General features: G+C 33.1%; 1 protein-coding gene across 4 annotated transcripts in view; it reads left to right on the top strand.

The window, feature by feature from the left end:
* LOC137396212 (5'-3' exonuclease PLD3-like) overlaps nucleotides 1–15427 on the top strand; it is a 60576-nt gene that overhangs the window by 32075 nt on the left and 13074 nt on the right. For all 4 annotated transcript variants that reach the window (XM_068082389.1, XM_068082390.1, XM_068082392.1 and 1 more), the window contains exons 8-10: nucleotides 4594–4797; nucleotides 8749–8897; nucleotides 12975–13125. In XM_068082389.1, coding sequence (XP_067938490.1) covers nucleotides 4594–4797; nucleotides 8749–8897; nucleotides 12975–13125 — 504 coding nt within the window. The remainder of the gene's footprint in view (nucleotides 1–4593; nucleotides 4798–8748; nucleotides 8898–12974; nucleotides 13126–15427) is intronic.

Here is a 15427-nt window from a genome sequence, read left to right on the forward strand (position 1 = left end):
ACTCCTACTTTTTGTGCTAATTTTTGATATAATGAGCAGTCCACTAACGTGTCTTGACTTGGTGCATGCAATTCCATTTTATCCTCAGTAACATACATCCATATTTTACAACACCAAGTTAATTCATACCGATATATGCCATATCAGTATATATATATATTATATATAGATATATGCTTTGTACATGTATGCCAAAACCTCCTTATTTGGGAGGAATATTCTTACAAAAATACATTGTATTTTCTTAAATTTGTTCCAGAGCTCAAAAACAAAGATCAATGTTTTAAGAAGTTGCTTGAAACATTAAAATCTAATATATTATTTAAACCTATATAAACAAACTAAATTCAACACACTTGAATTATATTTGAAAACCAAAGTAGTATTATAGTAATAATTATTAAAAGAGGTATTTGATGTTACTCTGTCACAGATATCCGTGAGTAAAAGCAGTAAAGATAGAGTGAATGATAGGAATGCATTGTATAACTTACTTTAGCTTAACTAACTATGGTTGAAATTAATAGGAATGCATTGTATAACTTACTTTAGCTAAACTAACTATGGTTGAAATTAATAGGAATGCATTGTATAACTTACTTTAGCTAAACTAACTATGGTTGAAATTAATAGGAATGCATTGTATAACTTACTTTAGCTAAACTAACTATGGTTGAAATTAATAGGAATGCATTGTATAACTTACTTTAGCTAAACTAACTATGGTTGAAATTAATAGGAATGCATTGTATAACTTACTTTAGCTTAACTAACTATGGTTGAAATTAATAGGAATGCATTGTATAACTTACTTTAGCTAAACTAACTATGGTTGAAATTAATAGGAATGCATTGTATAACTTACTTTAGCTAAACTAACTATGGTTGAAATTAATAGGAATGCATTGTATAACTTACTTTAGCTAAACTAACTATGGTTGAAATTAATAGGAATGCATTGTATAACTTACTTTAGCTAAACTAACTATGGTTGAAATTAATAGGCATGCATTATATAACTTACTTTAGCTAAACTAACTATGGTTGAAATTAATAGGAATGCATTGTATAACTTACTTTAGCTAAACTAACTATGGTTGAAATTAATAGGAATGCATTGTATAACTTACTTTAGCTAAACTAACTATGGTTGAAATTAATAGGAATGCATTGTATAACTTACTTTAGCTAAACTAACTATGGTTGAAATTAATAGGAATGCATTGTATAACTTACTTTAGCTTAACTAACTATGGTTGAAATTAATAGGAATGCATTGTATAACTTACTTTAGCTAAACTAACTATGGTTGAAATTAATAGGAATGCATTGTATAACTTACTTTAGCTAAACTAACTATGGTTGAAATTAATAGGAATGCATTGTATAACTTACTTTAGCTAAACTAACTATGGTTGAAATTAATAGGAATGCATTGTATAACTTACTTTAGCTAAACTAACTATGGTTGAAATTAATAGGCATGCATTATATAACTTACTTTAGCTAAACTAACTATGGTTGAAATTAATAGGAATGCATTGTATAACTTACTTTAGCTAAACTAACTATGGTTGAAATTAATAGGAATGCATTGTATAACTTACTTTAGCTAAACTAACTATGGTTGAAATTAATAGGAATGCATTGTATAACTTACTTTAGCTAAACTAACTATGGTTGAAACTAATAGGAATGCATTGTATAACTTACTTTAGCTAAACTAACAATGGTTGAAATTAATAGGAATGCATTGTATAACTTACTTTAGCTAAACTAACTATGGTTGAAATTAATAGGAATGCATTGTATAACTTACTTTAGCTAAACTAACTATGGTTGAAATTAATAGGAATGCATTGTATAACTTACTTTAGCTAAACTAACTATGGTTGAAGTTAATAGGAATGCATTGTATAACTTACTTTAGCTAAACTAACTATGGTTGAAATTAATAGGAATGCATTGTATAACTTACTTTAGCTTAACTAACTATGGTTGAAATTAATAAGAATGCATTGCATAACTTACTTTAGCTAAACTAACTATGGTTGAAATTAATAGGAATGCATTGTATAACTTACTTTAGCTAAACTAACTATGGTTGAAATTAATAGGAATGCATTGCATAACTTACTTTAGCTAAACTAACTATGGTTGAAATTAATAGGAATGCATTGTATAACTTACTTTAGCTAAACTAACTATGGTTGAAATTAATAGGAATGCATTGTATAACTTACTTTAGCTAAACTAACTATGGTTGAAATTAATAGGAATGCATTGTATAACTTACTTTAGCTAAACTAACTATGGTTGAAATTAATAAGAATGCATTGCATAACTTACTTTAGCTAAACTAACTATGGTTGAAATTAATAGGAATGCATTGTATAACTTACTTTAGCTAAACTAACTATGGTTGAAATTAATAGGAATGCATTGCATAACTTACTTTAGCTAAACTAACAATGGTTGAAATTAATAGGAATGCATTGTATAACTTACTTTAGCTAAACTAACTATGGTTGAAATTAATAGGAATGCATTGTATAACTTACTTTAGCTAAACTAACTATGGTTGAAGTTAATAGGAATGCATTGTATAACTTACTTTAGCTAAACTAACTATGGTTGAAATTAATAGGAATGCATTGTATAACTTACTTTAGCTAAACTAACTATGGTTGAAATTAATAAGAATGCATTGCATAACTTACTTTAGCTAAACTAACTATGGTTGAAATTAATAGGAATGCATTGTATAACTTACTTTAGCTAAACTAACTATGGTTGAAATTAATAGGAATGCATTGCATAACTTACTTTAGCTAAACTAACTATGGTTGAAATTAATAGGAATGCATTGTATAACTTACTTTAGCTAAACTAACTATGGTTGAAATTAATAGGAATGCATTGTATAACTTACTTTAGCTAAACTAACTATGGTTGAAGTTAATAGGAATGCATTGTATAACTTACTTTAGCTAAACTAACTATGGTTGAAATTAATAGGAATGCATTGTATAACTTACTTTAGCTAAACTAACTATGGTTGAAATTAATAAGAATGCATTGCATAACTTACTTTAGCTAAACTAACTATGGTTGAAATTAATAGGAATGCATTGTATAACTTACTTTAGCTAAACTAACAATGGTTGAAATTAATAGGAATGCATTGTATAACTTACTTTAGCTAAACTAACTATGGTTGAAATTAATAGGAATGCATTGTATAACTTACTTTAGCTAAACTAACTATGGTTGAAATTAATAGGAATGCATTGTATAACTTACTTTAGCTAAACTGACTATGGTTGAAATTAATAGGAATGCATTGTATAACTTACTTTAGCTAAACTAACTATGGTTGAAATTAATAGGAATGCATTGTATAACTTACTTTAGCTAAACTAACTATGGTTGAAATTAATTTGTGTATTTTTTATGCTTTTGCGAGTTTTACATCACTTACAAAGTTGAAATATTTTGAGAAGTTTCAGAAGTCATCTATCAAAAAATTGTATTTAAGACCTTGTATAAGAGTTTATACCTATTTGACTATAAACCCTCTATTTGATTATTATGCAATATTACAAGGTCTGTTATATGCATTAAAGTTCCATGTGGATAAGCTACTCCAATATCTTTTATGGCATGCATACAGTGTATATATTTGAACTGACATCTAGAGACATGTGTACAGTGTATATAATTGAACTGGCATCAAGAGACATGCATACGGTGTATATATTTGAACTGGTGTCAAGAGGCATGTATACAGTGTATATATCTGAACTGGCATCAAGAGACATGTATACAGTGTATATATTTGAACTGGTGTCAAGAGGCATGTATACAGTGTATATATCTGAACTGGCATCAAGAGGCAGGTATACAGTGTATATATTTGAACTGGCATCAAGAGACATGCATACGGTGTATATATTTGAACTGGTGTCAAGAGGCATGTATACAGTGTATATATCTGACCTGGCATCAAGAGACATGTGTACAGTGTATATATTTGAACTGGTGTCAAGAGGCATGTATACAGTGTATATATCTGAACTGGCATCAAGAGGCAGGTATACAGTGTATATATTGGAACTGGCATCAAGAGACATGCATACGGTGTATATATTTGAACTGGTGTCAAAAGACATGTATACGGTATATATATATATATATATATATATATATATATATATATATATATATATATATATATATATATATATTTATAATAAGTGTAACACAGCATACACTATAATAAGTGTAATACAGCACACACTATAATAAGCATTTGATATGACTTTTGCACGCTTATTTTTACCTGACTGTTCGCGGCTCAGGTTTATGTTTATGGAAACTTCTTATTATCTAGATAAAAGAGATGGGAGTACACGTGTCACATTGCCACTTCTTGTTATCTAGATAAAAGAGATGGGAGTACACGTGTCACATTGCCACTTCTTGTTATCTAGATAAAAGAGATGGGAGTACACCTGTCACAGTGTCACTTGCTGTTATCTAGATAAAAGAGATGGGAGTACACCTGTCACAGTGTCACTTGTTGTTATCTAGATAAAAGAGATGGGAGTACACGTGTCACAGTGTCGGTGTCCAATTGTGGATGATCTCTACAAGATATTCCAGATTTACTGGTTGATAGGCAACAACAATACCCTACCTGATAGCTGGCCCAAGGAGCTTGACACACACTATAATATTTCACATCCGCTCGCTATCAGACTGGCCGGAGATGAAATGGCAAATATTAGCCTATCTGTAAGTGTTATCTTCTCATGTTACTTTAGTTTGAGGCATAGTTTTATAAAATATTGGACAATTTGTGAACATGAGTGGTAAGGATATCGTACTTTGGATAGTTTGTAAAATTTTGGTAAACTATTGATGCTCATTGACAAAAATATGTCGTGCCGTTAAACAGATTTACGCTTATGTTGAATCACTACAATAGCCACATAATATAATGCCTTCTAGCAAAAAATGCATTCGGGTCGGGTCAGTAACAAGCCACCCGTTATGTGATCAATATGTAAAGTTAATTACTTGATTGACATTTGACACTCATAAAGACAGCTTAATAAGGATATAAGATATAAAACGCTAGAGGTATCAGGAGATAAAAACATTTTCGTACGTAAATGACATGGTAAATTAATTTTATGTCATACATTGGAAATCAGTGTCCTCTGCCCCATGGCTACTTTTAGGAGCTGGTGAGGATGGTTAAATTGTGAGCTAGTCAAGAAATAATGTATACTGTATAGAGCAGACAACTCTCATTCTCTCTTGGATTAATTTAAACCATAACTGTCACGAACAACTTTTATTGTATTTACTAGGTAAATCAGACACGCTGATTCCGATTTTGTACTCAAAATAAAGATTAGTCCACTAACCTTCAAAGTCATTTAGGCTTTTTTTAAAGCGTTTCAATATCCGTTTCGTAAACAACACAATTGGCATTACAAGCTCCGCCCATAAATATGTGACGAAACTTAGCTTTTTCAGAAACGGAAGTTAGAAAAGTTTAGTCCGATTTAGAATAATAGAGATGGGTGTCTTAAAACCCATTATTATCTAAATCCAGCCTGTAAAATAATTTCAGCTTTTTATGAAAAGGATATAAACTATTTAAAATTGCTCGCAGCTTGTTACATGACGTTTAAATGGGCTGGACGCCGAGAAAAATGAGCTCAAAAAGCGCGGTTTTATCACGAGCTAGCGTTGTTATCGCGCTTTTTAAATATGCAATGCTAAATAGCTTATCTACCTTTCAGAAAAGACTGATATTATTTTTAAAGCTGGATTTAGATATTAATAGATTTTAAAACACCCATCTCTATTATTCTAAATCGGTCTAAACATCTCTACGTAACTTCTGTTCCTAAAAAGCTAGGTTACGTCAAGTATTTATGGGCGGAGCTTGTTATGCCGATCGTGTTGTTTTCGAGACCGATATTAAAACGCTATAAAAAATCCTTTATTACTCTGAAAGTTAGTGGCCTAATCTTTATTTTGATTACAAAATCGGAATCAGCATGTCTGATTTATCTAGTAAATACGATAAAAGTTGTTCGTGGCAGTTATGGTTTAAGATTGGAGATATTACAACAGTATGTTATATCTTATAATGTCCAATAAGAGAAGATGGGTGTAAAAGAGTCTCATAGCCATTGTCCTTGGCCTAAGAGTAATCCTATTCATCTACTAGTGTACATGTATATATACACTAGTATATGTTCATATACATATATATGTACATACAGTATATATTCATATACACGTACAGCCTGCATATCTTCTCCCTCATTTTGCTTATTTAATGACAATTCTGGTTGATGAAATGTAGTCTGGGTTAGGAATGCAATTCGCGGTGAGCTAGATAAACTAGATAATATTCAGGACTCTAATGTGAAATTTAAATACAGTAGACCCCCCCCCCCCCCCCCCCCCCCATACGACATTAATTGATTTCGGTGTTGGCATCGTAATGCAAAAATGTCATATCGAGGGGTATAGAAACCCATAGTAATTATCTAGAGCAAACATCCTCCGGTAAAAAACATGAAAGTTTTATATACGTACTGTACATATTAAAAATTAGTAACAAAATAGTATGTTAACCTTAGTAACTATAGTTACCTACAGTAACTTAACGCATTCTGCTAGAATAAATTTTCTAAAAACCTATATAAATACCACAACTTCTCGATATTGCTACCTATGACGTTTTGAAATGTAAACAAAATTGTGTATTGGTTTTCTATTATTACTATATTAATAAAATTGATTATTCTAAGAATATCAGTGCATTTTACTTCTAATATTGGCCAATATTGCATTTCTCCTGTTGCAGGGGGAAAATATAAACATATTTTCCATTCATTATTGCTTATTGTTGTATATAATAACACCCACACCCAGTACATTACAGCTACCATTGCAGTTATCCTATTGCACTGCAGAGCCATTTGATTGCCAATATTGCATTTCTCAACCATTAGTACCCTTTATTTTTTTGCCAATATCTCTGGCCATCTCTTTGGTCGTGGGCTGTATGACAGTGGAATTTCTAGTTAATAATAATAATAGTATGTTAACCTTAGTAACTGTTGTTATCTATCATGAGTTTAGAGTATTTTGTGGTTATGATCTGCTATAAAATGTAACATTACTATGTACTATGTGCAGTATGTGCTATAGGGAGTTCTTACCGTCGAGACAGACGTATATCATGAACGTTGAATTTGACTTGAAGGTTGACTTGCCACAAAATTCATATTACAGTTATTTGGTATCAAAAGGTTCACCATGTCTTACTCTGCTGTGTTGTATGTTCAAAATATGTTGAAATGTGATTACAAGCTCTTAAAAGCTAAAAAAACAAACAGTTAAAAAACGGCCATAGGTTGGAATCCCTTTATTATGATGACGTATTCAATTTGATGTGGTTGTTTTTGTCACATGCTGTTATCACTTGAAATGAAAGGCCAATAAAAGGCTCAATATAAAACGTATCATAGCACTGGTTTATGACAAACACTTCGGGTTCTACCGAAAATCCGTTACCAAATATACAGTAGATGCTCGTTACTTTACAGTTTTGTTTCAGCTTGGTTTAATCAGCTAGTCATTATATGATCATGGGACCCATATTTTCCACCAAATTTTCCATGAAAAACTTCTGCAGGTGACCAACAGACTCCTCATGTTTATCAGAGAATGATATGCATCCGTTTGAGCTTAAGTTAAACTAATTTTTAGGCTAGGTTTTGAGATATCAGTGCTCAAAGTGACAGAATTAGAATAATAATGAAATAGATGCGTAAAGACAACATACATTGTTTTACTGAATGCGTGAAGTTTATTTGTGAAAATATTTCGACGAATGAGGTTGCGTGAAAGTGTAAACAGAAGCACATCGGGCTCAACTACGTTCTATTTGAGCCGTTTTGGAGAGGTATTTCAACCTACAGAATTTTCGTGATGGCTGCGATTAACTGTTCGTTTTTTAGCTTTTAAGGGCTTGTAATCACATTCCCACATATTTGGCACCTACTACACAACAGAGTAAGACATGGTGAATCTTTTGATACCAAATACCTGTAATTTGAATTTTGTTGCAAGTCAACCTTTAAATGAGTTTAGCTACTTACTAAACACACACTTAAAGCTGAGTTTCAGTATTTTAATAAACTTTAATTTTGGCATCATCTTGATCCTTATTGCCTGTTTCCCGTTTCGTTTTCACTATAACTTATTAATAACTTATAATGAATACTGCTGAACTGAGAGAGAGTGAGCATCGGATCTCTTTCAGGCATTTTGGGAGGGATTTCGGCAAAGAATTTATCAAATACCTAGTATGTCGACATCTTCGTTATTTCGACGTATTTAGGACACCAACTGCCAAATTTGAATCTTGAGAAACACTTTTGTTGATATTATATGCCGAAAAAGTGCCGTAGATAAGGAATAAAAAACATTTTGTTCCACATCATAAGAGGAAAAATAGGTTTCTACCCGAAAACAGTCCCCGGATACGGCCCTTAAAAGTTGCTCGACGGGGGAGACAACTCAGTTTTCTACATGTATGTACATCGTAACCCGGAGGTGCACTGTACATGTTTATACATTTCTACAATACTTGCTGAAGACTTAATGACATATGCAAGGTGCATATAACATACACATGTCTTTGTTTTACAGAGTTCTCCACCCGACCTCTGCACAAACTCTCGTACTGTGGACCTTGAAGCGATTACTTCTATTATGGAAGACGCTACGAAATTCATCGACATCGCGGTCATGGATTACTATCCTACGACACTTTATCTGAAGCCAGATGACAGAAATATGTGAGTCTTTAGAGATGTTACTATAATATAAACTATCACCCTGGCAGTACCATGCGCCGTGAAAGATGGTCATGTGTAGTAGGTATGTGCACAAGTATTCCTAGATGTGGCAAAGTGGTAGTGCGCTTGGCTGGCAAACTGAATGTCCGGGTTTCCATTTTTATGCCAGGCAATCTTTCTCCTCATGCGCTTTCTTTAGCATGGATTCGGACAAACGAATTCGTGTCATCACTCTTACTTATTACGTTGCTATGGCGATATTCAGAAGGTTAACAAAGGTTCTTATGATTCTGATTAATTTTTTTATCAAACCTGCCGAAATATTATGAAAAAACAAGTGTAAGATATTATATTTTAACTACACTATAAATATGAACAGGAGACAGGAGGAGGCAACTCTTGAGTCATTTTACAAGAAATGAAGTGTGATAGTTGCTGCAACTCTGATACTTTCAGATCTACAAAATAGCAGTAAATCAAGAAGATCGTAAAGTAATCAAATAATGTACACTGATGTGTATTAATAGTACTTCACTGACTAGTTTGTGCTGCATAGCTATTGTGTATGCAGGGAAGGAGTTGTCGGCTCATGGAAGTGTGAATTTTGCTATAGTTTGAGTAGGTTTGGGGTATCAAGTTGGCAGTCTTTGGGTTTCATTACATTGAAGTATTCGAGAGTTTTATTTAACCTGCGGCTAGGTAACTTGTCAGTGACATATGTCTACATGCCAAAATAACAGTTGGCCTAGTATGAAATGTCCCTCGTATGCAGTGACTCCTGTATCTATTATGATAACCAGCACACTTTGTATAACCGGTGTACACTGTATAATGGTCAATGTGTGGCTTATATTACCTAGTGTTCACCATATATTAGCCAGTGTATGTTTTATGTGTTGTAATAATACATCCTATAAGAGCTCATGCGCATTACTTAGGAATAATTGGGCTCCACAGCCTTTACAGAGTATCACCTCACTAATCCTTGCTATAATGAGAGTTGTGTCTGTCAGTCGATCTGAATTCACACTAAGAACGATAAAAAAAGATTGCCTCGCAACCTTTAAACTCTGCTAGTCATTCGTAGCCTGTGGACCACGCTAAACTCTGCTAGTTGTTTGTAGCCTGTGGACCACGTTAAACTCTGCTAGTTGTTTGTAGCCTGTGGACCACGCTAAACTCTGCTAGTTGTTTGTAGCCTGTGGACCATGTTAAACTCTGCTAGTTGTTTGTAGCCGGTGGACCACGCTAAACTTCGCGAGTTGAAGCCAATGCTAAGCCATAATACCTTAGTTAGCCAACTTTAAAGGTTGGCTGGGAGTACTAAAGATTCCTGTATACCCTAGGACACTTATGTATTCGCGGCATCTAACTTTCGCGTTTTCGCGGTGTCATCCTCGGTGTCATCCTCTCGCGAAAATTTAATGAGCAAAACTAAACTATCATAACGAACGAGAGAAACGCGAAGTTAAATAGCTTTGTTCATTGATATCCACAATAAAATCGTCATATTAGAAATGCAGGCAATTTTCGTCTGTGGTTGGATCAAGGGGAAATTTCTGGTAAACTCATTATAGCTAATACACTGACTGAGCAGCATGGCAAAGCTAATTAAGATTATATCAGTTTAGTCACCGAATTTGTAACTGATGAGGATGAAAGTCTGGTAGGTGAAGTCATAAAATTGAAGAATAATTATTGTAGTGATGAATTTTATTACCATCCAAAAACAATATCAACCCTCATCAGGTCCAACCACATTATCTCTTTCACTGCCAACCATGTACAAATTCGCTACCGGCCTAGTGCCAGCCATTTTTCCTAAATTGCCGATATTGCTTCATGATATGTACAGGGACGGATCTACTGTGGTGCATATGGTGCAAATGCACCACCATAAATATGGCAAAAAATAAAAAAAAAGATTTAAAATCCATCAAGAATTGAGTAAATTACAATTCATTTCACTGAGAACTTGCTTTGGGGGGAAATTAACAAAAACGGCCTAGTAGAGCTGGTTATAACGAACCAGTTTTAATAACATTGACCTAAATTTGTTTAGCTTCTAAACAAATGAGAGTGGTCCCAATAAACATCCCCAATTGAGCCACAACTTTTTCGAAAGAAGTACTACAAGCAATTTTAAAAGCAAAATGTCTCAAAAGAAAGGTCAAGAACGAACTTTGGATAATTTTTTTCGACGACAAAACAACAATTCAAAAAAGTACGCCCTAATATGTCTGTTTTATAATAGCATCGTTATGTAGCTAATGCTACGAAACATTTTTTATGGTAGTTTACAGAAATTATGGCTAATTTCTGAATTCAGAATTCTGAATGTCAGAAATTAGCCATAATTTCTGCACAGCCAAACCAAATGGCTGTTGAGGTTTTGTGATTGATTTAGTCTTGATTTTATTTTATTGCACAAATGTTTGTCAACTTTCTGTTTACATGTAATCTTGATATAAATAGCTTAAGGAACATTATAAAACACCAATTTAATTAATCATATCTAATGTCAATTTTTACCTCTAAACTTGTTGCTTGCTGCAAATAAATGATTACACTTTTTTGGGCTCAAACACACCTCTCCTTCATTCTAAGATGCCTAAATTTCAAAAAGTTCCGCTAGCGCGGGGCCAGGTAAGGGGATCGCCCCGTGCAGCCCCTCCCACTCTAAATATATTACACAAATTTTGCACCACACACTTTTTTTTCTAGATCCACCCCTGTATGTATACAGTATTTTTTCAAGTTCTACTTTAATTATCTGTATAATCATGAAAATCTAAATTGGCTATTATGTCATCAACAACTAATTACCTGTTTTATGACTCGCCGCGGGGTAGTTAATGAACTCACAGAAAAATGTTCATTTTTAGATTAGAAATTCTCAAACAAAGGTTTAAAATTGCTTCGTTGTTTTAGGCTGATTTTATAGAGAAATCTTCGGACAACACAGTCAATTTCATAAAACTCTTAAAGACCGTGGGTTATGTGGTCAACAAATAATAAAATCAGGTTACCACACAATTGCTGAGAAAATCCAAAAATGTGTTTACGTCAGTGGCCCCTAGAAAACGCATAAATGCGTTTATGGCAGCGTAAGGGCTATACAGTTATGGTTGTGAAGTTGGTTGTTACCTATCTATTTTCTTCTTCTTGGGATTCGAGTGTGAAAGTCACGGCGGGAGGGACCTAGACGTCATTGATAGTCTAAGAAACAAATGGCAGCAAGTGATCAAATTGAATTGTCGATCTCACCCACACATTTCAATCTGTGGTTTACAAATTTATACGAACTACTCCCAAATTGAATTTTTTTCCTATTAGTGAACTGGACCTGAGGAATGTAATGTTTTTTCCACTGCATTTATTTTCACATCACTATATTTTCGCACTCATCAGAGCCGCAAAATTAAGTTGCAGCGAAATTTTACTCTGTGTACTACTCACGAAACTAAATACTAGCGAAATATAAGTGTCCTAGGGAAAGCTAATAATATGGAATTGTTAGGATATTTAAATGATGAAGATGTCAAATATTTAGTGAATACTGCGTTACTGTTAATAGTTTTCCTAAAATATGAATCAGAAGTGGCTGTAGTGTATAGTTGCATTGAGTATGTAGGATTCAAATTTGTCATTTCAAGGTGCGAACAGGCAATTACACCATAAAGGAAGATATTTGTAATTATGTTGATGCAGTTTCCTAGCTACCATGAAAAGAATGCCAGGGAATGCCAAGTTAGTGTGATTTTTTGTACTAGAGCAACATTTTACCATCTGATTTAGACGCTCCTGGTCCACAAAGCTAGTATAAAATGGCTACATGAACAGTGATTCCCAGCCAATCACACGACTGTCTGTACCACTCAACCACCTTGCTGCATTGTGGAATAATTGTGTACTTACTTATTACACATGATAATCTCTCATGGCGCACGGGGCTGCCAGCGTGATGACTTTCTATGAAATCTGGCATCCTTTCAAGTATTTATGTACGATGAATATGCCGCTATATCTAATATAACAAGTGCAGTAAACTTATTATGTATTCCTCCATTCTGTCAGTTACTGGCCAGAGATAGATGATACTCTCAAAAGGATATCCTTTGAAAAGAAGGTGCGGGTACGACTGCTTGCTTCCTTATGGAATCACACGAGCCCCCTCATGATAGGTTACCTCAAATCTCTTCAGGACTTTGGCCATGGCATAGATGTGGTGAGTAGGAAGCACACTCAAATATTAGACAAGGTCAAGGCCACTTGTTTTTATGCTTTTATTTAAGTCGACAGACTGTCCCATTCTTGAAAGATCAACCTGCTGCTGAAAGGTAGTCACTATGCTAAGAAGTATAAATATTGTGGTTGATCCGTCTGCAGTATTACTAGTAATAAAATACCTGCAGTATTACTGGCAATAAAATAGTTTGATAAACAATAAACTATAAACAATAGCAAGTAGAAAGCGTTCAACTGTAAGTCAGCCATATTTGCTCATGTCGAATAATTAATATCATGTGTTTTACATGACCACTTCAGTTAATAAGTTTATTGCAAAGTAAACATATTCACAGTTAGTTTGGTTACATAATATCATCTCTGACTGTATATGAACCTACTTACAGTTAGTTTGGTTACATAATATCATCTTTGACTGTATATAAACCTGCTGACAGTTAGTTTGGTTACATAATATCATCTCTGACTGTATATAAACCTACTTACAGTTAGTTTGGTTACATAATATCATCTTTGACTGTATATAAACCTGCTGACAGTTAGTTTGGTTACATAATATCATCTCTGACTGTATGTAAACCTACTCACAGTTGGTTTGGTTACATAATATAATCTCTGACTGTATATAAACCTACTCACAGTTAGTTTGGTTACATAATGTCATATCTGACTGTATATAAACCTATTTACTGTTAGTTTGGTTACATAATATTATCTCTGACTGTATATGAACCTACTCACAGTTAGTTTGGTTACATAATATCATCTCTGACTGTATATAAACCTACTCACAGTTAGTTTAGTTACATAATATCATCTCTGACTGTATATAAACCTACTTACAGTTAGTTTAGTTACATAATATCATCTCTGACTGTATATAAACCTACTCACAGTTAGTTTAGTTACATAATATCATCTCTGACTGTATATAAACCTGCTCACAGTTAGTTTGGTTACATAATATAATCTCTTACTGTATATGTTTACCTACTCACAGTTAGTTTGGTTACATAATATCATCTCTGACTGTATATAAACCTACTCACAGTTAGTTTGGTTACATAATATCATCTCTGACTGTATATAAACCTACTCACAGTTAGTTTGGTTACATAATATCATCTCTGACTGTATATAAACCTACTCACAGTTAGTTTGGTTACATAATATCATCTCTGACTGTATATAAACCTACTCACAGTTAGTTTGGTTACATAATATCATCTCTGACTGTATATAAACCTACTCACTGTTAGTTTAGTTACATGATATCATCTCTGACTGTATATAAACCTACTCACAGTTAGTTTAGTTACATAATATCATCTCAGACTGTATATAAACCTACTTACAGTTAGTTTGGTTACATAATATCATCTCTGACTGTATATAAACCTGCTCACAGTTAGTTTAGTTACATAATATTATCTCTGACTGTATATAAACCTACTCACAGTTAGTTTGGTTACATAATATCATCTCTGACTGTATATAAACCTACTCACAGTTAGTTTGGTTACATAATATCATCTCTGACTGTATATAAACCTACTCACAGTTAGTTTGGTTACATAATATCATCTCTGACTGTATATAAACCTACTCACAGTCAGTTTGGTTACATAATATTATCTCTGACTGTATATAAACCTACTCACTGTTAGTTTGGTTACATAATATCATCTTTAACTGTATATAAACCTACTTACAGTTAGTTTGGTTACATAATATCATCTCTGACTGTATATAAACCTACTCACAGTTAGTTTGGTTACATAATATCATCTCTGACTGTATATAAACCTACTTACAGTTAGTTTGGTTACATAATATCATCTCTGACTGTATATAGACCTACTCACAGTTAGTTTAGTTACATAATATCTTCTCTGACTATATATAAACCTACTCACAGTTAGTTTAGTTACTTAATATCATCTCTGACTGTATATAAACCTACTTACAGTTAGTTTGGTTACATAATATCATCTCTGACTGTATATAGACCTACTCACAGTTAGTTTAGTTACATAATATCATCTCTGACTGTATATAAACCTACTTACAGTTAGTTTGGTTACATAATATCATCTCTGACTGTATATAAACCTACTCACAGTTGGTTTGGTTACATAATATCATCTCTGACTGTATATAAACCCACTCACAGTTAGTTTGGTTACATTATATTATCTCTGACTGTATATAAACCTACTCACAGTTGGTTTAGTTACATAATATCATCTCTGACTATATATAAACCTATTCGCAGTTAGTTT

This window comes from Watersipora subatra, chromosome 5 (assembly GCF_963576615.1).
Source record: "Watersipora subatra chromosome 5, tzWatSuba1.1, whole genome shotgun sequence".
NCBI lineage: Eukaryota > Metazoa > Bryozoa > Gymnolaemata > Cheilostomatida > Watersiporidae > Watersipora > Watersipora subatra.